The 27085-nt window shown below is 46.5% G+C and overlaps 1 protein-coding gene across 4 annotated transcripts in view; it reads right to left on the bottom strand.

Moving 5' to 3' along the window:
- pknox1.1 (pbx/knotted 1 homeobox 1.1) overlaps positions 1-27085 on the bottom strand; it is a 273179-nt gene that overhangs the window by 216810 nt on the left and 29284 nt on the right. For all 4 annotated transcript variants that reach the window (XM_059969035.1, XM_059969036.1, XM_059969037.1 and 1 more), the window contains exon 2: positions 9824-9928. In XM_059969035.1, the coding sequence (XP_059825018.1) occupies positions 9824-9874 (51 nt within the window). In that variant the 5' untranslated portion in view covers positions 9875-9928. The remainder of the gene's footprint in view (positions 1-9823; positions 9929-27085) is intronic.

The raw sequence follows: 27085 nt of genomic DNA, 5'->3' as shown, positions 1-27085 counted from the left end.
AGTAACAGAAATTTTGACTAGGGGTGCCCGAACTTTTGCATGCCACTGTACAGGCCTCCCAACAGTAACTGGGATGTAGACCACAGATTACAACAGGAAATAGGAAAGGCATTTCAAAGAGGCAAGTTATGAGTCATGGAAGATTTCGACTTACAGGTTGATTGGGAAAATCAGGTTGGAAATGGATCTCAAGAGAGTGAGTTTGTTGAATGCCTAAGAGATGGCTTTTTAGAGCAGTTTGCCATTGAGTCTACTAGGGGATCAGCTATATTGCACTGGGTGTTATGCAATGTCATTAGGGAGCTAAAGGTAAAAGAACACTTTGGTGGCAGTGATCACAATATGACGGAATTCAACTTGAAATCTGAGAGGGAGAAAGTAAAGTCTGATGTAGCAGAATTTCAGTGGAGTAAGGGAAATTACAGTGGTATGAGAGAGGAATTGGCCAAAGTAAATTGGAAAGAGATGCTGTCAGGGATGTCAGCAGAGCAGCAATGGCGTGAGCTTCTGACAAAAATAAGGAAGGTGCAGGATAGATGTATTCCAAAAACAAAGAATCAGAATCAGGTTTATTATCACCGGCATGTGAGACAGCAGTTCAATGCAATACATAATATAGAAGGGGAGAAATAATAAATTAATAAGTAAATCAATTATAGTATATGTATATTAAATAGATTAAAAATGGTGCAAAAAACAGAAATAATATACATTAAAAAAGTGAGGTAGTATTCACAGGTTCAACGTCCATTTAGGAATCGGATGGCAGAGGGGAAGAAGCTGTTCCTGAATCACTGAGCGTGTGCCTTCAGGCTTCTGTACCTCCTACCTGATGGTAACAGTGAGAAAATGGCATGCCCTGGGTGTTGGAGGCCCTTAATAATGGACTCTGCCTTTCTGAGACACTGCTCCTTGAAGATGTCTTGAGTACTTTGTAGGCTCGTACCCAAGATGGAGCAGAGTAAATTTAGCAGCTACTTTTAGTCCTGTGCAGTAGCCACAACCCCCCCCCCCCCCCCCCAAACCAGACAGTGATGCAGCCTGTCATAATGCTCTCCAGGGTACATCTATAGAAGTTTTTGATGTTTTTCAGTGTATTTGTTGACATACCAAATCTCTTCAAAATCCTAATGTAGTTGCTGTCTTGCCTTCTTTATAATTGCATCAATATGTTGGGACCAGGTTAGTTCCTCAGAGATCTTGACACCCAGGAACTTGAAACTGCTCACTCTCTCCACTTCTCATCCTTCTATGAGAGTTGGTATATGTTTCTTTGTCTTACCCTTCCTGAAGTTCACAATCAGTTCTTTCATCTTACTGACATTGTGTGGAAGATTGTTGCTACAACACCATTACACTAGTTGGCATATCTCGCTCCTATACGGCCTCTCATCTCATTCTGAACAATGGTTGTATCATCAGCAAATTTGTGGATGATAATTGAGCTATGCCTAGCCACACAATCATGAGTATAGAGAGAATAGAGCAGTAGGCTAAGCACACATCCAAATATTCAAATGGCAAAATAGTACAACCGTGGCTGTCTAGGGAAGTCAAAGTTAATGTAAAAACAAAAGAGAGGGCGTACAACAAAGCAAAAATGAGTGGGTGATTTAGGATTAGGAAGATTTAAAAACCTACAGGGATCAACTAAAAGAATCATTAGGAGGGAAAAGATGAAATATGAAAGCAAGCTAGCAAACAATATCAAATTAGATAATAAGAACTTTTTCAAGTATGTAAAAAAATAAAAGAGAGATAACAGTAGATATAGGACCACTTGAAAATTAGGCCAGAAAAATAATAACGGCAGACAAGGAAATGGCAGATGAACTAAATGTGTATTTTGCATCAGTCTTCACTGCAGAAGACACTAGCAGTGTGCCAGATGCTGAAGGGTGTGAGGGAAGAGAAGTGAGTGCAGTTTCTATTACAAGAGAGAAGATGCTCCAAAAGCTGAAAGACCTAAGGGTACATAAGTCACCCAGCTCAGATGAACTACACCCAAGGGTTCTGAAGAAGGTAGTGGTAGAGATTGTGGAGGCATTAGTAATGATCTATCAAAAAACATTGGAGTCTGGAATAGTGCCAGAAGACTAGAAAATTTCAAATGTCACTCCACTCTTTAAGAAAAGAGTAAGGGAGCAGAAAGGAAATTACAGACCAGTTAGCCTGACCTTAGTGGCTGGGGAGATATTAGAGTCAATACTTAAGGATGAGGTGATGGAGTACTTGGTGACTCAGGACAAGACAGGACAAAGTCAGCATAGCTTCCTTCATGGAAAATCCTGCCTGACAAATGAACCTGTTGAAATTCTTTGAGGAGATTACAAGTAGGATAGATAAAGGGGATGCAGTGGATGTTGTATATTTGGACTTTTAGAAGGTTATTGACAGGGTGCCACACATAAAGCTGCTTACTAAGTTAAGAGCCCATGGTATTACAAAGAAGTTACTGGCACGGTTAAAGCATTGGCTGATTGGTAGGAGACAACAAGTGGGAGTAAAAAGATCCTTTTCTGGTTGGCTGCCAGTGACTAGTGGTGTTCTGCAGGAGTTGGTGTTGGGACTGCTGCTTTTTATGCTGTGTATCCATGATTTAGATGATGGAATAGATAGCCTTGTTGCCAAGTTCACAGGTAGTACAAGATTGGTGGAGGGTAAGGTAGTGTTGAGGAAACAGTTACGCTGCAGAAAGACTTAGACAGATTCAGAAAATGGACAAGAGAGTGGCAAATGAAATACAATGTTGGAAAATGCATGGTCATGTACTTTGGTAGTAGAAATAAATGTGCAGACTATTTTCTAAATGGGGAGAAAATCCAAAAATCTGAGATGCAAAGGCACTTGGGAGTCCTTGTACAGAACTTGCAGGTAGTCAGTGGTGAAGAAGCAAATGCAATGTTAGCATTCATTTCAAGAGAAGGGATGTAATGCTGAGGCTTTATAAGGCATTGGTGAGGCTTTACCTTGAGTATTGTGAACAGTCATTTAAGAAAATATGTGCTGGCATTGGAGAAAGTTCAGAGGAGAATGAAAAAGTTACCATATGATGAACATTTGATGGTTTTGGGTCTGTATCTGCTGGAGTTTAGGATGAGGGGGGATCTCACTGAAACCTTTTGAATGTTGAAAGACTTAGACTGAGTAGATGTGGAAAGGATATTTCCAATGGTGGGGGACTTGGACAAAAGGGCACAGCCTCAGGACAGAGGGGCATCCATTTAAAACAGAGATGTTGAGATATTTCCTTAGCCAGAGGGTGGTGAATTTGTGGAATTTATTACCACAGGCAGCTGTGAAGGCCAGGTCTTTGGGTATATATTTAAGGCAGAGCTTGAAAGGTTCTTGATTGGACATGGCATTAAAGATTACGGGGAGAATGCTGGGGAGTGAGACTAAGGAGAGGAGAAAAGGAGCAGCCATGATTGCATAGTGGAGCAGACTCGATGGGCCAAATGCCCTAATTCTGCTCCTGTATCTTATGGTCTTCCTCTTTGGGATGTATATATCCTGTGCTCTCCGAATTGCTTCCAGAAATTTCAGCCATTGCTGCTCTGCCGTCATTCCTGCCAGTGTTGTTTTCTAATCAATTTTGGCCAACTCCTCTCTCATGCTTCTGTAATTCCTTTTACTCCACTGTAATACTGATACATCTGACCTTAGCTTCTCCTTCTCAAATTTCAGGATGAATTTGAGCATGTTATGACCACTTCCCCAAGGATTCTTTTACTTTAAGCTCTGTATCAAATCTGGGTCATCACATAACACCCAGTCTGGAATAGCTGGTCCCCTAGTGGCTCAACCACAAGCTGCTCTAAAAAGCCGTCTCGTAGGCATCCTAGAAATTCGCTCTCATGGAATCAAGCAACAACCTGATTTTCCCAATTTATTTGCATATTAAAATACCCCATGGCTATTGTAACAGTGCTGATCTGGCATGCATTTTATTTCTTCCGCTGTAACTTGTAGACTACATCCTTACCTCTGCTCGGGAATCTGTATATAACTTCCATCAGGTTCTTTTTATCTTTGCAATTCCTTAGTTCTACCCAATTGATTCACCACCTTCTGACCCTATGTTACCTCTTTCTAATGACGGTTTCATTTTTTACCAACAGTGCAACACCAGCCCCTCTGCCTCCCTGCCTGCCCTTTCGATACAATGTGTATCCTTCAACATTAAGCTCCCAGCTACAATCTTCTTTCAGCCAGGAGTCAATGATGCCCACATCAAACATGCCAATTTCTAACGGTGCTACAAGTTCATCAATCTTATTCTATATAATGCGTGCATTCAAATGGAACACCTTCAGTCTTGTATTCATCCTTTTCAATTTTGTCCTTCTTTACATTGCAACTCCATTTTTGCCCTGTCATCAGCATCTCCTTGTAGAAGTCTCACTACATACTGTCTTTGTCTGTAAACCAACTACCTCATCATGAGAACTATCACTCCAGTTCCCATCCTCTACAAAATTAGTTTGACTAGGGCTAGTCAACATTTGCTTTGACCATGCTCCACGACTGCTGGACTAAGTGTGCAAATGCAGGAGGGGACTATGTTGAAAAATAAATGTGCTAGGTTTTCTAAAATTGACTCCTTCTACCTTAAACCACGAACTTATCAATCTCCCCTCGTATACCTGTCCAGGAGTCTCTTAAAAGGCCCTTCTTGTATCCGCTTCCACCACTGTCACTGCCAGCCCATTCCATGCAATCACCACTCTCTGCGTAAAAAAACTTACCCCTGACATCTCCTTTGTACCCACTTCCAAGCACCTTAAAAATATGTCCTTTCGTATTAGCCATTTCGGCCCTGGGAAAAAGCCTCTGACTATCCACACAATCAATGCCCCTCATCATCTTATACACCTCTATCAGGTCACCTCTTATCCTCCATCACTCCAATGAGAAAAGGCCAAGTTCACTCAACCTATTTTCATAAGGCATGCTCCCCAATCCAGACAACATCTTTGTAAATTTCCTCTGCACCCTTTCTATAGTTTCCACATCCCATAGTAAGGTGACCAGAACTGAGCAGAGCACTCCAAGTGGGGTCTTACCAGGGTCCAATATTGCTGTAACATTACCTCTTGGCTCTTCAACTCAATCCCACGGTTGAAGAGGGCCAATACACCATATGCCTTCTTAACCACAGAGTCAACCTATGCAGCAGCTCTGAGCGTCCTATGGACTCGCACCCCAAGATCCCTCTGATCCTCCACACTGCCAAGAGTCTTACCATTAATACTATATTCTGCCATCATATTTGACCTACAAAAATGAACCACTTCGCACTTATCTGGATTGAACTCCATCTACCACTTCTTAGCCCAGTTTTGCATCCTATCAATGTCCTGCTGTAACCTCTGACAGCCCTCCACACTATCCACAACACCTCCAACCTTTGTAACTCCAAACTTACTAACCCATCCCTCCACAACCTCTCTAGGTCATTTATAAAAATCATGAAGAGTAAGAGTCCCAGACCAGATCCCTGAGGAACACCACTGGTGACTGACGTCCATGCAGAATATGACCCGTCTACAGCCACTCTTTCCCTTCTGTGGGCAAGCCCGTTCTGGATACACAAAGCAATGTCCTCTTGGATCCCATACCTCCTTACTTTCTCAATAATCCTTGCATAGGGTACCTTATCAAATGCCTTGCTGAAATCCATATATACTACATCTACTGCTCTTCCTTCATCAATGAGTTTAGTCACATCCTCAAAAAATTCAATCAGGCTTGTAAGGCATGACCTGCCCTTGACAAAGCCATGCTGACTATTCCTAATCATATTATGCCTCTCCAAATGTTAATAAATCCTGCCTTTCAGGATCTTCTACATCAACTCACCAAGCACTGAAGTAAGACTCACTGGTCTGTAATTTCCTAGAGTATCTCTACTCCCTTTCTTGACTAAGGGAACAACATCTACAACGATCCAATCCACCGGAACCTCTCCCATCCCCATTGATGATGCAAAGATCTTTGGCAGATGCTCAGCAATCTCTTTCCTCGCCTCCCACAGTAGCCTGGGGTATGTCTCGTCCAGTCTTGGTGACTTGCCCAACTTGATGCTTTCCAAAAGCACCAGCACATCCTCTTTCATAATGTCTATACAGTCGGCCCTCCTTATCCGCGAGAGATTGGTTCCAGGAACCCTCGGGGATACCAAAATTCACAGATGCTCAAGTCCCTTATTCAACCTGTCTCAATGCGGTGGACCTTAGGACCCAGTGGAACCCCAGACCTTATTTAACCTATCTCAGTGCAGTGGACATTAGGACCAGGCAGCAAAGATCTAAATCCGCAGTGTTTTTGTTCACGAAAATAATCATAATCGCGATTGAAAATAAAGTGGAAATAATAAAGCGATTGGAAAGAGGTGAAATGCCATCGGTCATTGGAAAAGCATTAGGCTATGTCGGTCAATGATTGGAACAATTTTAAAGGATAAAGTGAGAAAGGCTCTGCCCAGATGAAAGCTACAATTATTACTAAGCAACGCAGTGGTTTAATTATTGGGTTTTGGGTTTTTGATCCTCCACATCAACCAGGCACGGTGGAGAGCGCACTCGGGAGCGATCTGTCAGTAGATTGAACTTGGGAACTTCCGTTCCTGAGTCTGGTGCTGAAACATACGTTCTTAAGTGTTTTATATGCATAGAAAGGTAAAATGTATACTATATACTAAGACAAACGTTTGACTAACTGACGCTAAGTAAAACCGGATGTATCTGTTCTGACTTACTTAGTAAGAGAACTTCCGATTTTTTTCGATCCTGATCCACGATAACACACGCACATCCTCCCGTATACTTTAAATCATCTCTAGATTATTTATAATACCTAATACAATGTAAATACTATGTAAAATAGTTGTTATACTGCATTGTTTAGGGAATAATGACGAAAATAAAAGTCTGTACATGCTCGAACAAGTGCTGGAAGAGCACTTCCGGGTTTTTGCGACTCACGGTTGGTTGAATTCGCGGATAAGAAGGGTTGACTGTATGCTCAAGCTTTTCAGTCTGCTAAAAGCATTCCCTACAATTGCCAAGGCCCATTCCCGTAGTGAATACTGAAGAAAAGTATTCATTATGTACCTCCACTACCTCCTCCAGTTCCACACACACTTTTCCACTGTCACACTTGATTGGTCCTATTCTCTCACGTCTTATCCTCTTGCTCTTCACATCCTTGCAGAACACCTTGGGGTTTCCCTTAATCCTGCTCATCAAGGACTTCTCATGGCCCTTTCTGGCTCTCCAAATTTCATTCTTAAGCTCCTTCCTGCTAGCCTTATAATCTTCTAGATCTCTATCATTACCTAGTTTTTTGAACCTTTTGTAAGCTCTTCTTTTCTTCTTGACTAGATATTCAACAGCCTTTTTACACCATGGTTCCTGTACCCTACCATCCTTTCCCTCTTTCATTGGAATGTACCTATGCAGAACGCCACACAAATATCCCCTGAACATTTGCCAAGGGTAAAGGAGATAGAATTGTGATCACTATCACCAAAATGTTCTCCCACTGAGAGACCTGACACCTGACCAGGTTCACTTCCCAATACCAGATCAAGTACAGCCTCTCCTCTTGTAGGCTTATCTACATATTCTGTCAGGAAACCTCCCTGAACACACCTAACAAATTCCATCCCATCTAAACCCCTTGCTCTAGGGAGATGCCAATGAATTTTGGGGAAATTAAAATCTCCCATCATGACAACCCAGTTATTATTGCACCCTGTTACGATTGGGTGGTCTATAAAAAAAATACCCATTAGAGTTGTTGACCCCTTTCTGTTTCTAGCTTCAACCGACAGACTCAGTAGACAATCCCTCCATGACTTCCTCCTTTCCTGCAGACGTGTCACTATCTTTGATCAGCAGTGCCACGCCCCCACCTCTTTTGCCTCCCTCCCTCTCTGTCCTTTCTGAAACATCTAAAGCCTGGCACTCTAATTAGCCATTTCTGCCTTTGAGCCATTCAAGTCTCTGTAATGGCCACAACATCATAGCTCCAAGCACCAATCCACGCTCTAAGCTCATCTGCCTTGTTCATGATACTCCTTGCATTAAAATAGACACATCTCAAACTATCACTGAGTGCATCCTTTCTCCATCCCCTGCCAATCATCCCTCTCACATTGCCTATAAGCTGTCTCTATTTGTGAGCCATCCACCCCTTCCTCCAACTCTTCAGTTTGGGTCCCACCCCCCAGCAACTCTAGTTTAAACTCTCACAATAGCCTTAGCAAACCTCCCTACCAGGACATTGGTCCCCCTCGGAATCAAGTGCAACCCATCCTTATTGTACGGGTCACACCTGCCCCAGAAAAGGTCCCGATAATCCAGAAATCTGAATCCCTGCCCCATGCCCCAATCCCTCAGCCATGCATTTATCCCTCACCTCACTCTATTCCTATACTCACTGTCACGTGACACAGGCAGTAATCCTGAGATTACTATGCTTGTGGTCCTGCTTCTCAGTTTCTTTCCTAACTCTCTGTAGTCTGTTTCAGGACCTTCTCTCTTTTCCTACCTATGTGATTGGTACCAATATTATTTACTTTTGTCTTTCAGATCATTGTCTTATTGCAATATCCAACTTCTATTAACCTTCAGGTGAGGGACTGCTATCCTGACATTCTCCAGTAAAATGTCTTGATACAATTTTGAATTCATTGTTCCCTCAGCAATTGCAAGCTGTCCAGGCCCTGAGGCAGAAAAGCAGCCCCAAACCATGATACTCCTTCCACTATGCTTCACTGTTGGGATGAGGTTTTGTTGTTGGTGTGTATTGCCCTTTTTTCACCAAGCAGAGCAATGTGCATACCTGCCAAAAAGTTCAAATTTTGTATCATCTATCCACATAACACTGTCCCAAAGCATCGCAGCACACCCAGATGGTCTTTTGCAAACTTGAGATGTGCAGCAATGTTTTTTTTTTAGTGAGCAGTAGTTTCCTCTGTGGTGCTTGTTCAGTGTTTTCCTTATAGTGGACATGTAAACAGAGACTTTAGCAAGTTCTAAAGATTTCTGCAAGTCTTTTGCTGATACCCTTGCAATCTTTTTCATCTCCTTCAGCATTTCATGTTATGATCTATGGACGATGCCCACTCTCAGGGAGAGTACTGAGTTTCCTCCAGTTGTAAACAATTTCTCTTACCGTGGGCTGATTAACACTCAGATCTTTAGAAAAGCTTTTGTAGCCTTTTCCAGCTTTGTGCATGTCTACAATTCTTCTTCTAAGGTCCTCTGAAAGTTGTTTTGATCGAGGCATGGTGCACATAAACAGATTTTTCTTGAGAAAAGCAGGCTCTGTCAGAAACCTGACTTTGCCTTTTTTATAGGGCAGATTCCTCGACAACCCACACCTCCAATCACATCTCATTGAGTGGAACACCTGACTCCAAATAGTTTTTGTAGAAGGCATTACCCTAGAGGTTCACATACTTTTTCCAACAAAAACGTGTAATAATGGATCATTTCTCTCAATAAATTAATGTATAATGCTTTTTATGTTATTTATTTAACTTGTTTCTCTTTAGTTTTAGGACTTATGTGAAGATCTGATCACATTTTAGGTCATATTTATGCAGAAATAGAGAAAACTCTACAGTGTTCACAAACTTACTAGCACCACTGTATGTGGCATACAGAGCTCCACTTTTGGCTGTCAGAAACTCAATGGGATGAAAGACCACCTGCTGTGTGGTCAATTTCTATGATGCCTTTCCAAATTACTCCTGTGTGCAGTCAGTTAATATTGTCTCATGAGCTCAATAATAATTGCAAAACAATCTTACCGACTGTTCGTCCTGATAGGAATCAAGAGGGATCGGCTGTGTTGCCATCATGGTTTCAAGAAAAGCTGTTTCCACATTTGCATCATGAAGAGGAAGTCAGTGACCCTAAAACATGAGCATATAAACAATTAAGGATGGACACTTTTGAGACAATTAATATTATGTTCTTAGTCCAATTGACCAGAAATAATGATGAATATTCATTGAAAGGACATCCTTTATGTGGGAAGTTCAAGATAGTTCACACATACAGGAAAAAGATATGTTCAGGAATGCATTCCTGAACAGAATACAAGATAGGTATGAGTAGAAAGGAAAGAGAAAGATGGCAAGGTAAGGGAACCTTGAATTACAAGAGTTGGTGAATTTAGTTAAGGAAAATTAAGCAAAGGTATGGTTAGGAAGCAAAAATCAAAAAGAGCCCTTGACATTGTAAAGAAGGTAGAAAAGAACTCAAGAATGGAATTAGGAGAGCCAAGAGGGGTCATATAAACTCTGTGGCAAGTAGAATTAAAGAGAATCCCAAGGTACTCCATACATTAAGAGCAAGTGGATAGGACTAAAGGGAAAAGGAAAAAAACATATGCTTGGAAGCAGAGGATATGGACAAGTGCTTAAATCAGTACTTAGTGTCAATATTTACGAAGGACATGCAGGGTAGCAAGAACGATGTGGAACATGCTAATACACAAAGATACTTTGAGTTAAAGAGTTGGGACCTTGAAGAATATTAAGATTAATAAGTCCTGAGGGCCTGATAGGATGTAACCCAGGTTATTCAGAGAGGCAAGAGATGAGATTGCTGTTCCCTTGACCAAGATCTTTGTGAGGAGCAGTAATGCCTCATAAGCCTGGCTGAGTTTTTTGAGGAGGTAACTCCAAGGCAACGTTTGACAGTTTGGCATCAAGCTGCCTTAGAACGACAAAATTATTGGTTATCTGTCTATACTTCTCACTGCCTCATTAAAATAGCCAGAACCCCTGGATGTTCTTTCTTCTCCCATCTTCCACTGGGCAGAAGAAACAAAAGCCTGAAAGCACGTAGTACCAGGCTTAACAACAGCTTCTGTCTCACTGTTATCAGACTATTAAATGGACCTCTTGTACAACAAAGTGGACTCTTGGCCACCCAATCTATCTCAATATTGTCCTGCTTTTTATCATCTATCAGCACTGCACTTCTTCAGTGGCTTTTACACTTTATCCGGCATTGTTATTGTTTTACCTTATTCCAGTTCAATGAACCATGAACTGATTTAATCTGTATACAGGATGCAAGACAAGGTTTTCACCATATCTTGGTACATGTGCCAATAATAAACCATCACAAATCACTGAGAAAATACTCCACATCTTAGAGTAATACTTCACAGAAAAGGAAATGATTCTGTTGTTGGGGGTCATTTATTGCAGCTCCTGGTCTGAACATCTTTTATCTATCATCAGTTACTTTGTGAATGACCTTCCTTCTACCATGAGGTCAGAAGTGGGGATATTCACCAATGATTGTACTGTGGCGACCCATTTCCTGGCGCATCCGAACCGACTCACAATTAGATAGCCTACGGGGGTTTGCGAGCACAGAGCTTTGGAGCCTCTGAGCCATGGGGGGCCGGTTGAGGGAGGCTTAAAAATGAGGCTGAAGTTTTCGAATAAAGTTTTTTCCTTCGACTGCAGTTACTGACTCCGTGTCGTAATTTTAGCGCTGCGTGTAGCACACCACTACAATTGGTGAACCCGACGGTCCAAACGATTTTTGGACCAGAAATGACCGACGCCGCCTCTGTTCATGCGGTTTCGTTGAAACTGCCGGGTTTCTGGACACAGCGCCCGGACCTATGGTTCCAGCAAGCCGAAGCCCAATTCCACGTTCGCCAGATCACCTCAGAAGACACCCGCTACTACTACGTGGTGAGCTCCCTCGACCAGGACACAGCGGCCCAGGTCGCGGAGTTCGTACAGTCGCCCCCGGCAGACGGCAAGTACACGGAATTCAAAGCCCTGCTCATAAGGACTTTCGGACTCTCACGGCGCGAGCGGGCTGCCTGTTTACTGCACCTGGATGGCTTGGGCGACAGACCTCCATCGGCTTTAATGAATGAGATGTTGTCTCTGGCCGACGGACACACATGCCTCATGTTTGAGCAGGCATTCCTGGAGCAGCTGCCCGAGGACATACGCCTGCTGCTATCCGGTGCGGATTTCAGTGACCCCCGGAAGGTGGCAGACCGGGCAGACTTGCTGTGGAACGCCAAAAAGGTGAGCGGGGCGTCCATCGCACAGATCTCCCAGCCACGCTCCCGGCAGCAAACCAGTCCAGGCCCGGCCGCAGAGCCCGCCAACCCCCGGCCCAATGAACACTGGTGCTCCTACCACCAGCGGTGGGGCACAGAAGCCCGCCGTTGTCGCCCGCCCTGCAAGTTCCCGGGAAACGCCAGGGCCAGCCGCCGCTGATGGCTACGGCGGCTGGCCATCGGGATAGCCTCCTGTATGTGTGGGATAGAAGGTCGGGACGCCGGTTTTTGGTCGATACTGGGGCTGAGATCAGCGTTTTACCTCCGACGAGTTACGACACCCGCAGCAGGGCACCGGGTCCCCCCCTGAGGGCCGTGAATGGCAGCACAGTAAGGACCTATGGCACCCGTCAGGTGCAGCTACAGTTCGGCTCCAGCCAGTTCACGTGGGACTTCACACTGGCCGCCGTAGCCCAACCGCTTCTGGGTGCGGATTTTTTGCGGGCTCACAGCCTACTGGTCGACCTGCCTAGGAAGAGACTGGTACACGCCGAGACCTTTCAGACATTCTCCCTGGGTGCAGCCCAGTTGCCAGCCCCTCACCTCGGCTCCATCACGCTGTCCGACAACGACTTCACCAGGGTCCTGGCGGAGTTCCCATCGGCTCTGGCACCGCAGTTCATAGCGGCCATGCCCAGGCACGGCGTACAGCACCACATCCCGACCCAGGGACCACCCGTCCACGCCCGCGCTCGGCGGCTTCCCCCGGACAAGCTCCGACTGGCGAAGGAGGAGTTCCAGAGGATGGAGGAATTGGGGATCATCTGGCGGTCTGACAGCCCATGGGCCTCCCCCCTGCACATGGTGCCCAAAGCGACGGGGGGCTGGAGACCGTGCGGCGACTACCGCAGGCTGAACGAGGCTACCACACCGGACCGCTACCCTGTGCCGCACATTCAGGACTTTGCAGCAAACCTGCACGGCGCACGGATCTTGTCCAAGGTAGACCTCGTCCGAGGGTACCATCAAATCCCGATGCATCCTGACGACGTCCCCAAAACGGCTCTCATCACCCCTTTCGGCCTTTTCGAGTTCCTCCGCATGCCGTTCGGCCTGAAGAATGCCGCACAGACGTTCCAGCGGTTAATGGACGCGGTGGGACGGGACCTGGACTTCGCGTTCATCTATTTGGATGACATCCTCATAGCCAGCGGCAGTCGTCAGGAGCATCTGTCCCACCTCCGTCAACTCTGCGCCCGACTGAGTGAGTACGGTCTTACAATCAACCCCGCCAAATGCCAGTTTGGACTCGATACCATTGACTTCCTGGGCCACAGGATTACTAAAGACGGGGCAACCCCTCTGCCCGCTAAGGTAGATGCGGTCCGCCTCTTTCACCGACACCACCTCCGAATCTTGCGCCCGAGCCCTGCTCGCCACCTGGATATCTCGCTTTGGTGTACCAGCCCACATTACCTCCGACAGAGGCGCCCAGTTCACCTCCAGCCTGTGGTCAGCTATGGCCAGCCTTTTGGGGACTCAGCTGCACCACACAACTGCCTACCACCCACAGTCGAACGGGCTAGTGGAGCGTTTCCACCGTCACCTGAAGTCGGCCCTCATGGCCCGCCTGCGAGGAGCCAACTGGGCGGACGAGCTTCCCTAGGTCCTACTCGGCATCCGCACAGCGCCCAAGGACGACCTGCACGCCTCGTCGGCCGAGTTGGTATACGGCGCGCCCCTGGTCGTCCCCGGGGAGTTCCTACCAGCCCCAAGGGGGCAAGAGGAAGAACCCGCAGCAGTCCTGGGCAGACTACGCGAGAAGCTCGGTAACCTGGCCCCCATACCCACTTCACAGCACGGGCGGCACCCGACCTGCGTACCCAAAGACCTACAGAACTGTAAGTTTGTGTTTGTACGAAGGGGCGGGCATCGGCCGCCGCTGCAGCGGCCATACGAGGGGCCGTTTATGGTGCTCCGGAACAACGGGTCCACGTTCGTGCTGGACGTTGGGGGGAAAGAGGAGGTTTTCACGGTGGACCGCCTCAAACCGGCCCATGTGGACCTGGCGCAACCGGCTGAGTTTCCGGCGCCTCGGCGCAGAGGCCGACCTCCCAAGCAGGTTCTGGCCCAGACTGTGGACATTGGGGGGTGTATCGCCGGTTCTGGGGGGGGGGGTTATGTGGCGACCCATTTCCTGGCGCATCCGAACCGACTCACAATTAGATAGCCTACGGGGGTTTGCGAGCACAGAGCTTTGGAGCCTCTGCGCCATGGGGGGCCGGTTGAGGGAGGCTTAAAAGTGAGGCTGAAGTTTTCGAATAAAGTTTTTTCCTTCGACTGCAGTTACCGACTCCGTGTCGTAATTTTAGCGCTGCGTGTAGCACACCGCTACAGTACAACATTTAATCCCATATTTGACTCCTTAGCAAATAAAGGATTTCATGCCTGCAGAAAGCAAGACTCAAACCAAGCTCAGGCAAGTAATATTCACACTACAAATATGTCAGCCGATGACCATCTCCAGGAAGAGATCATTAGTGAGCTGAAACTCAACTGGAGCAGACTTATGAATACTGTGGCTACAGAAATACGAGGGGTGATTGATATGTTCGTTGCCTAAGGTAGAAGGAGTCAACTTTAGAAAACCTAGCACATTTATTTTTCAACATGTCAACTCACAGACCGCCGTTGATACCCCTGCCCCCCCCCCCTTACCCATCCCTATCTATAACTTTAGTCTGGTTCTCTTTCTCTCTCTTTTCCCCCCTCACTATAATCTCCCCCCAGCCCTACCTTTCTTTCTCTTTTATTGCCCATAATTCTCCACCTTCCCCCAGCCCATTTCCCTCCAGCCTATCACTTCCCGCTCTCTACTTCATCCCTCCCCCCACTTCTTATCCCCCCTCGACCATCCCATGTTACTTCACTCCTGATGAAGGGTTTCGGCCCAAAACATCGTCACTACCTCCTCCCATAGATGCTGTCTGGCCTGCTAAGTTCTGCCAGCATTTTGTGTTTTTATTTCCCTCCTACATTTACACACTTAGTCCAACGGTCGTGGAGCATACAGATCTTGGACCTCCAGAAAGTGTCCATAGATGGGTGATTGATAGGTTTGTGGCCTATGTTACATCCGTAGCCCCCTCCTTTGTGAGAATCGCAAGATCACTGTTGGGTTGGGTCAAGGGGCCCAGGAAATGGGAGAAGAGACGTTTCCCCGGTGATGTAAAGCTACGGGACATGGCCATTGTCTCTTGGAGACCAATTTGTGGATTGAGATACTATGCTACGTGAACACCCTCAGGCAAAGTGGGCTGGTGGAGGGAGAGAGTACACACCCCCATCCTGATTGACATCTACGATCCTGCGAGTCAGGATGAAAGAGGGTCTGTAGGAACAGTCCCTCAGACGCACCAGAAGAAACTTTAAGCGACCATGTAACAGCAGGAAGTCATCTGAAGGAGGCCACGTGCATTCAGTTCCGTTGTTGGAATTGGTGGCTGGAACCACGGAAAACGGCTTTTAGCTAACAACGGGAAATCCACTCCCCTGACTCAACAGATTGGCATCATAAAAGACCTGGGCAAGTTTAAACCGCCTCGCTCTTAAACCCCAAAATGCTGCAGCTTGAACGAACTAGCAGTGACTGTTATCTTTCCATCGGACAATACATTATCCCCTAGACAACGATAGAGCTATTTCTTATTGGTTATTATTATACCCGCGCTTTAGATTTGGTATTGACCAAGTATCTTAACTGTATGTTTGCATTAATCTTATCTTTGTGCCCTTTATCAATAAATACTTTTAAAAATAGTACCATCAGACTTCAACAGACCTCTCTATCTTTGCTGGTAAGTGATCCAGTTACGGGATTTCATAACACCTAAAGTAGAAGATGAGTTATATAGCTCTTGTTACATGCACATGCAGGTCAACTCTGAGTGATTATGCAGAAAGTTTGAAGTTAATAACTCATCTCCTTCTAGCTTAGGCCACAAATTATCAATCACCCTGATGAGCTATTAACAAACTTTCCGCATAACCACTCAAAGAGTTGAACTGCATGTGCATGTAACTAGAGCTGTACAACTCATCTCCTTCTACCTTAGGCCACAAACTTATCAATCACCACCCCCCCCCCCCCCCGCTATGGACATTTTCTAGAGGTCCAAGATCTATATGCTCCACAACCGCTGGACTGTGTAAATGTAGGAGGGGACTATGTTGAAAAATAAAGGTGCTAGGTTTTCTAAAATTGACTCCTTCTACCTTAGGCCATGAACCTATCAGTCACCCCTCATAAGTATTCAGCAATGAGCAACTCCTCCACAGCCTTTCCATTATCTACAGGCACAAGTCAGCTATTTAATCCAATATTCCTGACTTGATGAGAGCAACCCCAGCAATTTTGCAGTGGGAAAGTTCTGCAGTAGGCTTCACAGCTGAACAGGTGAGAAGACAGCTGAAATGTCTCCACCCAAGCAAGGCTGCAGGCCTGGATGGTGTCAGCCCAGGGTGCTCAAAGCCTGTGCCCCCCAGCTACAAGGAGTACTTCAACCTGAGCCTGAGTCTCCAGAGGGTTCTGGTGCTGTGGGAGACGTCCTGCCTCATCCCTGTACTGAAGACGCTGAGCCCCAGTGGCTCCAATGACTACAGACCGGTGGCATTGATCTCCCACATCATGAAGACCCTGGAAAGACTTGTTCTAGCGCAGATCCGGCCTATGGTTAGGCCACACTTAGACCCCCTCCAGTTCGCCTACCAGCTCCGACTAGGAGTTGAGGATGCCATTGTCTATCTGCTGAACCGTGTCTATGCCCACCTGGACAAGCCAGCGAGCACTGTGAGGGTCATGTTTTTTGACTTCTCCAGTGCATTCAACACCATCTGCCCTGCTCTGCTGGGTGAGAAGCTGACAGGGATGCAGGTGGATGCTTCCCTGGTGTCATGGATTATTGATTACCTGACTGGCAGACCACAGTATGTGCGCTTGCAACACTGTGTGTCAGACAGAGTGGTCAGCAGCACTGGGGCTCCACAGGGGACTGTCCTGTCTCCCTTTCTCTTCACCATCTACACCTCGGACTTCAACTACTGCACAGTCTTGCCATCTTCAGAAGTTTTCTGATGACTCTGCCATAGTTGGATGCATCAGCAAGGGAGATGAGGCTGAGTACAGGGCTACAGAGGGAAACTTTGTCACATGGTGTGAGCAGAATCATCTGCAGCTTAATGTGAAAAAGACTAAGGAGCTGGTGGTGGACCTGAGGAGGGCTAAGGCACCAGTGATCCCTGTTTCCATTCAAGGGGTCAGTGTGGACATGGTGGAGGATTACAATACCTGGGGATACAAACTGACAATAAACTGGACTGGTCAAAGAACACTGAGGCTGTCTACAAGAAGGATCAGAGCCGTCTCTACTTCCTGAGGAGACTGAGGTCCTTTAACATCTGCCGGACGATGCTGAGGATGCTCTATGAGGCTGTGGTGGCCAGTGCTATCATGTTTGCTGTTGTGTGCTGGGACAGCAGGCTGAGGGTAGCAGACACCAACAGAATCAACAAACTCATTCATAAGGCCAGTGATTTTGTGGGGGTGGAACTGGACTTTCTGATGGTGGTGTCTGAAAAGAGGACGCTGTCCAAGTTGCATGCCATCTTGGACAATGTCTCCCATCCACTCCATAATGTACTGGTTAGGCACAGGAGTACATTCAACCAGAGACTCATTCCACCGAGATGCAACACTGAGTGTCACAGGAAGTCATTCCTGTCTGTGGCCATCAAACTTTACAACTCCTCCCTCGGAGTGTCAGACACCCTGAGCCAGTAGGCTGGTCCTGGCCTTATTTCCACTTGGCATAATTTACCTATTGTTATTTAATTATTTATGGTTTTATACTGCTATATTTCTACACTGTAACAAAACCCAATTTCCCTCAGGATCAATAAAGTATGTCTGTCTGCCTGCTCTAGAAGCCTGACACGACTGTGAACAAAGTACCCTCTAGTTTTACATAGAACACTATGGCACAGTATTGCTCCTTCAGCCCACAATCAATTTTTCATCCATCCAAGTGACTATCAAAGAATCTTCCTATTGTACCAGAATCTAAATTTCTACCCTGGGAAAGGCATGTTACTATGCCTGTCATAATCTTATAAAGGTCTCCCCTCAGCCTTTCCCACTGCAGAGAAAACAACCCCAGCCTGTACAGAATCTCCATGGAGCACCCTCCTCTAATCCAGGCAGCACCCTCTTTTGCACCTGCTCCACAGCCTTCGTATCCTTCCTATAATGGAGTGACCAGATTGGGGATAGTTCGAAGTAATCATTTGAACGATTTCTTCTCCTCTCTTCGGTATTCACTAAGGAGAAGGATATTGAATTTTGTAAGGTGTGGGAAACAAGTAAGGAAGTTATGGAACCTATGACAATTAAAGAGGTGGAAGTACTGGCGCTTTTAAGAAATTTAAAAGTGGATAAATCTCCGGGTCCTGACAGGATATTCCCCAGGACCTTGAGGGAAGTTTGTGTAGAAATAGCAGGAGCTCTGACGGAGATCTTTAAGATGTCATTAGAAACGGGGATTGTGCTGGAGGATTGGCGTATTGCTCATGTGGTTCCATTGTTTAAAAAGGGTTCAAGAAGTAAGCCTAGCAATTATAGACCTGTCAGTTTGACATCAGTGGTGGGTAAATTAATGGAAAGTATTCTTAGAGATAGTATTAATAATTATCTGGATAGACAGGATCTGATTAGGAGTAGCCAGCATGGATTTGTGCGTGGAAGGTCATGTTTGACAAACCTTATTGAATTTTTTGAAGATGTTACGAGGAATGTTGACGAGGGTAAGGCAGTGGATGTAGTCTATATGGACTTCAGCAAAGCCTTTGACAAAGTTCCACATGGAAGGTTAGTTAAGAAGGTTCAGTCATTAGGTATTAATGCTGGAGTAATAAAATGGATTCAACAGTGGCTAGATGGGAGATGCCAGAGAGTAGTGGCAGATAATTGTTTATCGGGATGGAGACCGGTGACTAGCGGGGTGCCTCAGGGATCTGTTTTGGGCCCAATGTTGTTTGTAATATACATAAATGATCTGGATGATGGGCTGGTAAATTGGATTAGTAAGTATGCCGATGATACTAAGGTAGGAGGTGTTGTGGATAATGAGGTGGGTTTTCAAAGCTTGCAGAGAGATTTATGCTGGTTAGAAGAATGGGCTGAACGTTGGCAGATGGAGTTTAATGCTGAGAAGAGTGAGGTTCTACATTTTGGCAGGAATAATCCAAATAGAACATACAGGATAAATGGTAGGGCATTGAGGAATGCAATGGAACAGAGAGATCTAGGAATAACAGTGCATAGTTCCCTGAAGGTGGAGTCTCATGTAGATAGGGTGGTAAAGAAGGCTTTTGGAATGCTGGCCTTTATAAATCAAAGCATTGAGTACAGAAGTTGGGATGTAATGTTAACATTGTACAAGGCATTGGTAAGGCCAAATTTGGAATATTGTGTACAGTTCTGGTCACCGAATTATAGGAAAAATGTCAATAAATTAGAGAGAGTGCAGAGATGATTTACTAGGATGTTACCTGGGTTTCAGCACTTAAGTTACAGAGAAAGGTTGAACAAGTTAGGTCTCTATTCATTGGAGTGTAGAAGGTTGAGGGGGGATTTGATTGAGGTATTTAAAATTTTGAGAGGGATAGATAGAGTTGACGTGAATAGGCTGTTTCCATTGAGAGTAGGGGAGATTCAAACGAGAGGACATGATTTGAGAGTTAGGGGGCAGAAGTTTAAGGGAAACACGAGGGGGTATTTCTTTACTCAGAGAGTGATAGCTGTGTGGAATGAGCTTCCTGTAGAAGTAGTAGAGGTCAGTTCAGTTGTGTCATTTAAGGTAAAATTGGTTAGGTATATGGACAGGAAAGGAGTGGAGGGTTATGGGCTGAGTGCGGGTAGGTGGGACTAGGTGAGATTAAGAGTTCGGCACAGACTAGGAGGGCTGAGGTGGCCTGTTTCCGTGCTGTGATTGTTATATGGTTATATGGTTAAATTTATTATCAAAGTACATATATGTCATCATATACAACCATGAGATCCATTTCCTTGTGGGTATATAAATACAGTAACCATAGTAGAATCAATGAAAGAGCACACCAACAGGGTGGACAACCAGGCAAAAGACAACAAATTCTACAAATACAAAAAAAAGAAAAATAATGATAATAAATGAGAAATAAAATGGAAAATCTAAGATGAGGAGTCCTTGAAAGTGAGTTCATAGGTCGTGGGAAGTTCTGTGATGAGGCAAGTGAAGTTTCAAGCATGATGATTGAAGGGTAATAACTGGGTAATAACTGTTCCTGAACCTGGTGGTGTGAGTCCTGAGGCTCCTGTACCTCCTTCCTGATGGTAGTAGCGAGAAGAAATCGTAACAGCCAGTCAAGGTCCTCTCCACCACACATCTATAGAAGTTTGTCAAAGTTATAGATGTCATGCCAAATCTTCGCAAACTTCTAAGTAGAGCCACTGGCGTGCTGTCTTCACATCACTGCCGGTGACTGGTGGTGTTACACAGGGGTATATGTTGGGAACGCTTCTTTTTACGTTATCTGTCGATCGTATGGATGACAGAATTCAAAGATAGGTGGAGTGCACATAGCTTTGAGGAAGCAGAGAGGCTACAGAAGGACTTAGGCAGATGAGGGGAATGGTAAAGAAGTGGCAGCTGGAATACAGTGTCAGGAAGTATATGGTCATGTACTTTGGTAGATGACGTAAAATCATAGATATTTTTCTAACTGGAGAGAAAATACAAAAGTCCAAGCTGCAAAGGGACTTGAGAATCCTTGTCCAGGATTCCCTTAAGGTTCATTTGCAGGTCGAGCCTGTGGGTGAGGAAGGCAGCTGCAATATTAGAAATCATTTTAGAGATCTAGAACATAAAAGCAAGGATGTAATGTTGAGGCTTTAAAAAGTACTTGGTGAGGCCTCACAGAGTATTGTGAACAGTTTTTATAGACAACAGACAATAGGTGCAGGAGTAGGCCATTTGGCCCTTTGAGCCAGCACCACCATTCACTGTGATCATGGCTGATCATCCACAATCAGTACCCTGTTCCTGCCTTCTCCCCATATCTCTTGACTCCACTATCTTTAAGAGCTCTATCTAACTCTCTCTTGAAAGCATCCAGAGAATTGGTCTCCACTGCCTTCTGAGGCAGAGCATTCCACAGATCCACAACTCTCTGGGTGAAAAAGCTTTTCCTCAACTCCATTCTAAATGGCCTACCCCTTATTCTTAAACTGTGGCCTCTGGTTCTGGACTCCCCCAACATCGGGAATATATTTCCTGCCTCTAGCATGTACAATCCCTTAATAATCTTATTTGTTTCAATCAGATCCCCTCTCATCCTTCTAAATTCCAGTGTATACAAGCCCAGTCAACATATGACAGTCCCACCATCCCAGGAATTAACCTCCTGAACCTACACTGCACTCCCTCAATAGCAAGAATGTCCTTCCTCAAATTTGGAGACCAAAACTGCACACAATACTCCAGGTGTGGTCTCACCAAGTATAACTGCAGAGGGACCTCTTTGCTCCTATACTCAACTCCACTTGTTATGAAGGCCAACATGTCATTAGCTTTCTTCACCATCTGCTGTACCTGCATGCTTACTTTCAGTGACTGATGAACCCCTAGATCTCGTTGTACTTCCCCTTTTCCTAACTTGACACCATTCAGATAGTAATCTGCCTTCCTGTTCTTGTCACCAAAGTGTTGCACGAACGTAGCGGTGGAACGAACCCAAGTGCTGAACACGGGCGCAGAGGCCGAGTCCGGAGGCTTTGCCGTCATAGTGAGTGTGGGAAGGGTTCCAAGGGAGTCTTTGTTTTAGTAGGTAACTCAGGAACGAGGTTACACTTAGAACTGATAATCCTAAGAACCATGGAATGAGGTTATTCATACACAAGCCGACAAACAAACTGAAACTTCTAGTTGTGGTCACAGGATTCTTATACTGCATTGGTTGATGGAATGCAGGTGTTTGTAGTTATTGGAACCGGGGAATGATTGGGAACTAAATGAGGTGGTTAAGGCCCAATTCCTGAGGAAGATAGCCAGATGCCAGAAGGGACCATGACAGTACCCCACCCTCAAAGGGAGCCTCCCGGCGATCCTCCAGGCTTGTCTGGGTGGTCCCGATGAAAGTCCTGGATGATGGAAGGGTCTAGGATGAAGGAACAAAGGACTCAGGAACGCTCTTCAGGACCGTACCCTTCCCAATCCATCAGGTATTGGCGACCCCTACCCTGATGGCGCATATCTAATAGTCGTCGGACGGTGTATGCCGGATGGTTGTCAATGAGACGGGCAGGTGGGGGAGTCTCAGCTGGGGGGCACAAGAGGCTGACGGAAACTGGCTTTAACTGAGACACATGAAAAGTTGGGTGAATGTGCATGGACTTTTAGCAGCTTTAAGCGGACCACTGTGGGATTGAAAACCCTTTCGACCTTGAATGGTCCCAGGAAGCAAGGGGCGAGTTTCCTGTTCGTTTTTGAGTGGGATGTCCCTGGAGGAAAGCCACACCATCTGCCCCGGTTGGTACTCCAGCGCCGGAGTCCGGTGTCAGTTGGCCGTCTTCTTATTCGGATTTGTTGATCTGAATAGGGCCATGCGTGTTTCCTCCCAAACCTTACGGCACCGATCAATATGGTCCCAAACCGACTGTACCGCAATCTCTTCTTCTTGAGCGGGGAACAGCGGGGGTTGGTACCCAAGGGAGCACTCGAACGGAGACCTCCCAATGGCAGAGCTCACCAGAGAGTTGTGGGTGTACTCAACCCACGGGAGATGGTCGCTCTAGGTCAACGGGTTATTTGCCGTTACACAGCATAACATCGCTTCCAGGTCTTGGTTGACCCGTTCCGTCTGCCTGTTTGTCTGGGGGTGGAAGCCGGATGACAGGCTGACCACTGCACCTAAGGCTTGACAGAAGGCCTTCCATACCTGTGAGATGAACTGGGGACCTCGATCGGAGACGATGTCCAAGGGGGTTCTGTGGAGGTGGAAGACGTAGCAGATGAGAAGATCTGTGGTTTCTTGAGAGGAAGGGAGTTTAGGGAGGACCACAAGGTGCACCGCCTTGGAGAATCGGTCTACCACAGTGAGGACAGTGGTGTTTCCGCTGGAGGGGGGTAGACCGGTGACGAAGTCTACGGCGATGTGTGACCAGGGACAGGTAGAGGATGAAGTAGACCCACAGGTGGTTGATGAGAGACCTTTCCCCGGGCACGGATGGAACAAGCCAAAACATAAGAGCGGGTTTCCCCCACCAGGGTCTGATCACTCCTGGGGTGGCAAGCAAACTGGGATGTGTGCCCCCATTGGAGAACCTGAGACCTGACGGAGACGGACACGTACAGGCGACCGCCGGGTCCATTTCCAGGGTCGGGGTCGTCCTGCTGGGCTTCCTTTACTTTAGCTTCGATCTCCCAAGTGAGGGTGGCCACCACGCAGGATGGTGGGAGGATCATCTCAGGACTGGAGGTGTCACCCTTGGAGTCATGCTGGTGGGATAGCGTGTCCGGCTTCCCGTTCTTGGATCCTGGTCGGTACGTCAGGGTAAACTGGAATCATCCAAAAAACAATGCCCAACAGGCCTGGCAGGAATTCAATCGTTTGGCGGTCTGGATATATCCCAGGTTCTTATGATCCATCCATACCACAAACGGGTGTTCTGCCCCCTCCAACCAGTGCCTCCATTCTTCCAGTGCTAGTTTGACCGTCAGTAGTTCCTGATTCCCCATGTTGTAATTCCACTTGGCGGGGGACAGTCGGCGAGAGTAGAAGGCGCAAGGGTGAAGCTTTTCATCCAAACTTGCCCATTGGGATAGGACTGCTCCCATCCCGGAGTCAAAGGTGTCCACCTCAGTGATGAATTGACGGGATGGGTCCAGATGGACCAGGACAGGAGCAGTGGTGAAACGCCTCTTGTCGGTGAATGCTGAGTCCACTTCGGAGTCCCAGCAAAATGGGGTGGTAGGCGAGGTAAGCCGGGTAAGGGGGGGCCGCCACTCGACTGCAGTCCCTGATGAATCTGCGGTAGAAGTTTGCAAACCCCAGGAATCGTTGAAGTTGTTTGCGTGCCATGGGTCTAGGCCATTCCTCCACTGCCCGGATCTCTTGGGGCCTGCTTTTACCTGCCCACTTTCAATGATATAGCCTAGGAAACTGACCAATCGGACATGGAACTTGCATTTTTCCACCTTTGCAGATAACTGGTTTTCCCACAGTCGCTGGAGGACTTGACGGACATTGTGTACGTGTTCTTGGGGGCTGCGAGAAAATATCAGGATATCGTCAAGGTAAACAAATACGAATAGATTGATAAAGTCCCTCAATACGTCATTGATCAGGGTTTGGAAAATGGCAGGAGCATTGGTGAAGCCAAACGGCATGACCAAATATTCAAAGTGGCCAGAGGTGTATTGAAGGCCATCTTCCATTTGTCCTCCTCCCTCATCCTGACTAAATGGTAGGCGTTGCAAAGGTCCAGCTTTGAGAAGATGGTGGCTCCATACAATGGTTCAAATGCTTAACTAATGAGGGGTAGTGGGTACTTGTTCTTAACTGTTATATTATTTAGGCCTCGGTAGTTCGTACAAGGGCGAAGCATCCCGTCCTTCTTTTCTACAAAGAAGAAACTGGTGCCTACCGGGGAAGATGAAGGCCCGATAATGCCCACCACGAGGGACTCGCTAATGTATTTTTCCATGGCCTCTCTCTCCAGTGGGATAGGTTAAAAAGGCGACTAGTGGGTAGCGGGGCCCTGGGGAGAAGGTCAATGGCACAATCATATGGGCGGTGCAGATGCAGGGAAAGGGCCCGCTGTTTACTGAACACCTGTCCCAAGTCACGGTACTCTTTGGGGACACGGGACAAGTCAAGGGGTTCCAAAACAGGTGGGGTCGCAGTAGCTTCTCTGGGAAATGGGGCCAACTGCAGACAATTGGCATGGCAAGATGGGCTCCGTTCAGCTATCCTCCCAGTAGACCAGTCGATATGGGGATTGTGTTGGGTCAGCCATGGGTACCCTAGAACTATCAGGGCTTGGGGTGAATGAATGACACTGAATCATACCTCCTCCCAATGGTTGCCGGATAGGGTCAAGGTCAGGGGAGGCGTACAGTGGGTCACCTGAGCCAGCAGATTACTGTCCAGGACCCGGGCCTCCAAGGGTGTAGTTAGCGGCTCGCGAGGTATTCCAGCCTCGGAGGCCATGTTCTCATCCAGCAGGTTGCCCTCGGAACCAGAATCCACCAAAGCGGATAGAGACAGAGATTGTCGTTGATAATTCATGGTAGCTGGGATCCGCATCCGAGTCTGGGGGGGCTGAAGGGAGTGTCGTCAGACCCACCAGAACAGTAGGAGCGGGAGCTCTGCGAGGAACGGAAGGGGGAGGGAGGTTAGGGCTGGCTGGAGAAGGTAAGGTGGACCATGGGACGGCCCGAAGAACGGGTTAACCGGTCTTCTCTCTTAGACGTTCTCGAAGTTGATAATCTAATCGAATGGCTAGTGAGATCAGAGAGTCCAGACAGTCCGTGTCACCCCTCGCGGCCAATTCATCCTTTATCTGGTCCGAGAGGCCCTGTCGGAACATCTCCCGTAGGGCCTCGTCATTCCACCCAGAGTCTGCGGCCAAGGTCCAGAACTCAATGGAATACCTAGCCACACTTCGCGAAGCCTGATGAAGAGTAAACAACCGTTTCGCGGCGTCCTTACTGCGAATGGATTGTTCAAATACTTTCCTCATTTCAGCGACAAAGGAGGAGTAGGAGGAACAAACCTCTGGTCGGTTTTCCAATATCGTGGTTGCCCAGGCCAAGGCATCCCCTCATAGCAGCCCCATGATGTATGCAATCTTTGATTTATCAGAGGAGTAGGTACGTGGCTGCAGCTCAAAGACTAGGGAGCATTGTGACAGGAAGGCCCGGCACCTACCTAGGTCCTTGGTGTAGGGTTCAGGCTCAGGTACATACGGCTCTTGAGGCGATGGTGTTGCTGATTCCGAGGGAGAAGCCATCCCAAGCAGTGCAGTTTGGGTAGCCAGGGTTCTCGGAGGGGATGGAGAAACAGAAGCAGAGACCCAGTCCGCTCGTTCACTGACCTCCTGCACATTTGTGGTTAGTGTCCGAAGGTTTTCCATGATTTCCTTTAGTAGTTGGTCGTGGGCGCCCAATAGGTAGCCTCTACCTATTGGTAAAATCCTAATGGTTAAAGCTTCACATTCTGGAAAGTTCAACCATACTGATGACACAATGGATTTTTAGAATTAGCAAAAAGTTACAATTAATAACTTGAGTTCAAAGTGCTGTTAGAAAAGGTCACCTTGTGAATATGTCATGTTGTCTGAGAAGATAAGGAATACATGAGAATCTTTCCAGCTGCAACTGGCAGTCTTTACATGACGAATATTCAAATTATCAATGATCTGACCTTCAGCAACTTGTTGGATTGTGTCCTGGACAGATTCCTAATAAGTTGGCAGAAATTACCAATGCTTTAAGAATATACCCTTATCACAGAATAATACTGTGGAAAAAAAGAGATGACTCAGATCATCTTGCACCAATGGTCGTTCAAGAGTTTCCCAAATAATCAAATTCCCCTGCTCTACCCTACAACTATATAAATGTTTCTCTCTCATATTTATTCTATTCCCTTTTAAAAGTTATTGCTGGATTTATAGTCACAACTCCCCTAGGAGTACATTCCAGATGATAACTACACAAACAAACACATTCTGTTGTCTCCTCTCTACCTTAAGTGCATGCTACTCCCCATGCTAATCAACTCTTTCATCAGTGGAACTGGAAATGAGCACCACAGCAGTGTAGCAGTTAGTGTGGCGCTATTATATCTTGCGGTGTCAGAGACAATTCCAACATCCTCTGTAAGGAATTTGTATATCATTTAAGTGGAATGCGTGGTTTATTGCTAGGTG

The sequence above is a fragment of the Hypanus sabinus genome, chromosome 4 (genome assembly GCF_030144855.1).
Source record: "Hypanus sabinus isolate sHypSab1 chromosome 4, sHypSab1.hap1, whole genome shotgun sequence".
NCBI classification, from domain to species: domain Eukaryota; kingdom Metazoa; phylum Chordata; class Chondrichthyes; order Myliobatiformes; family Dasyatidae; genus Hypanus; species Hypanus sabinus.
This window is presented reverse-complemented; position numbering and strand designations above follow the sequence as displayed.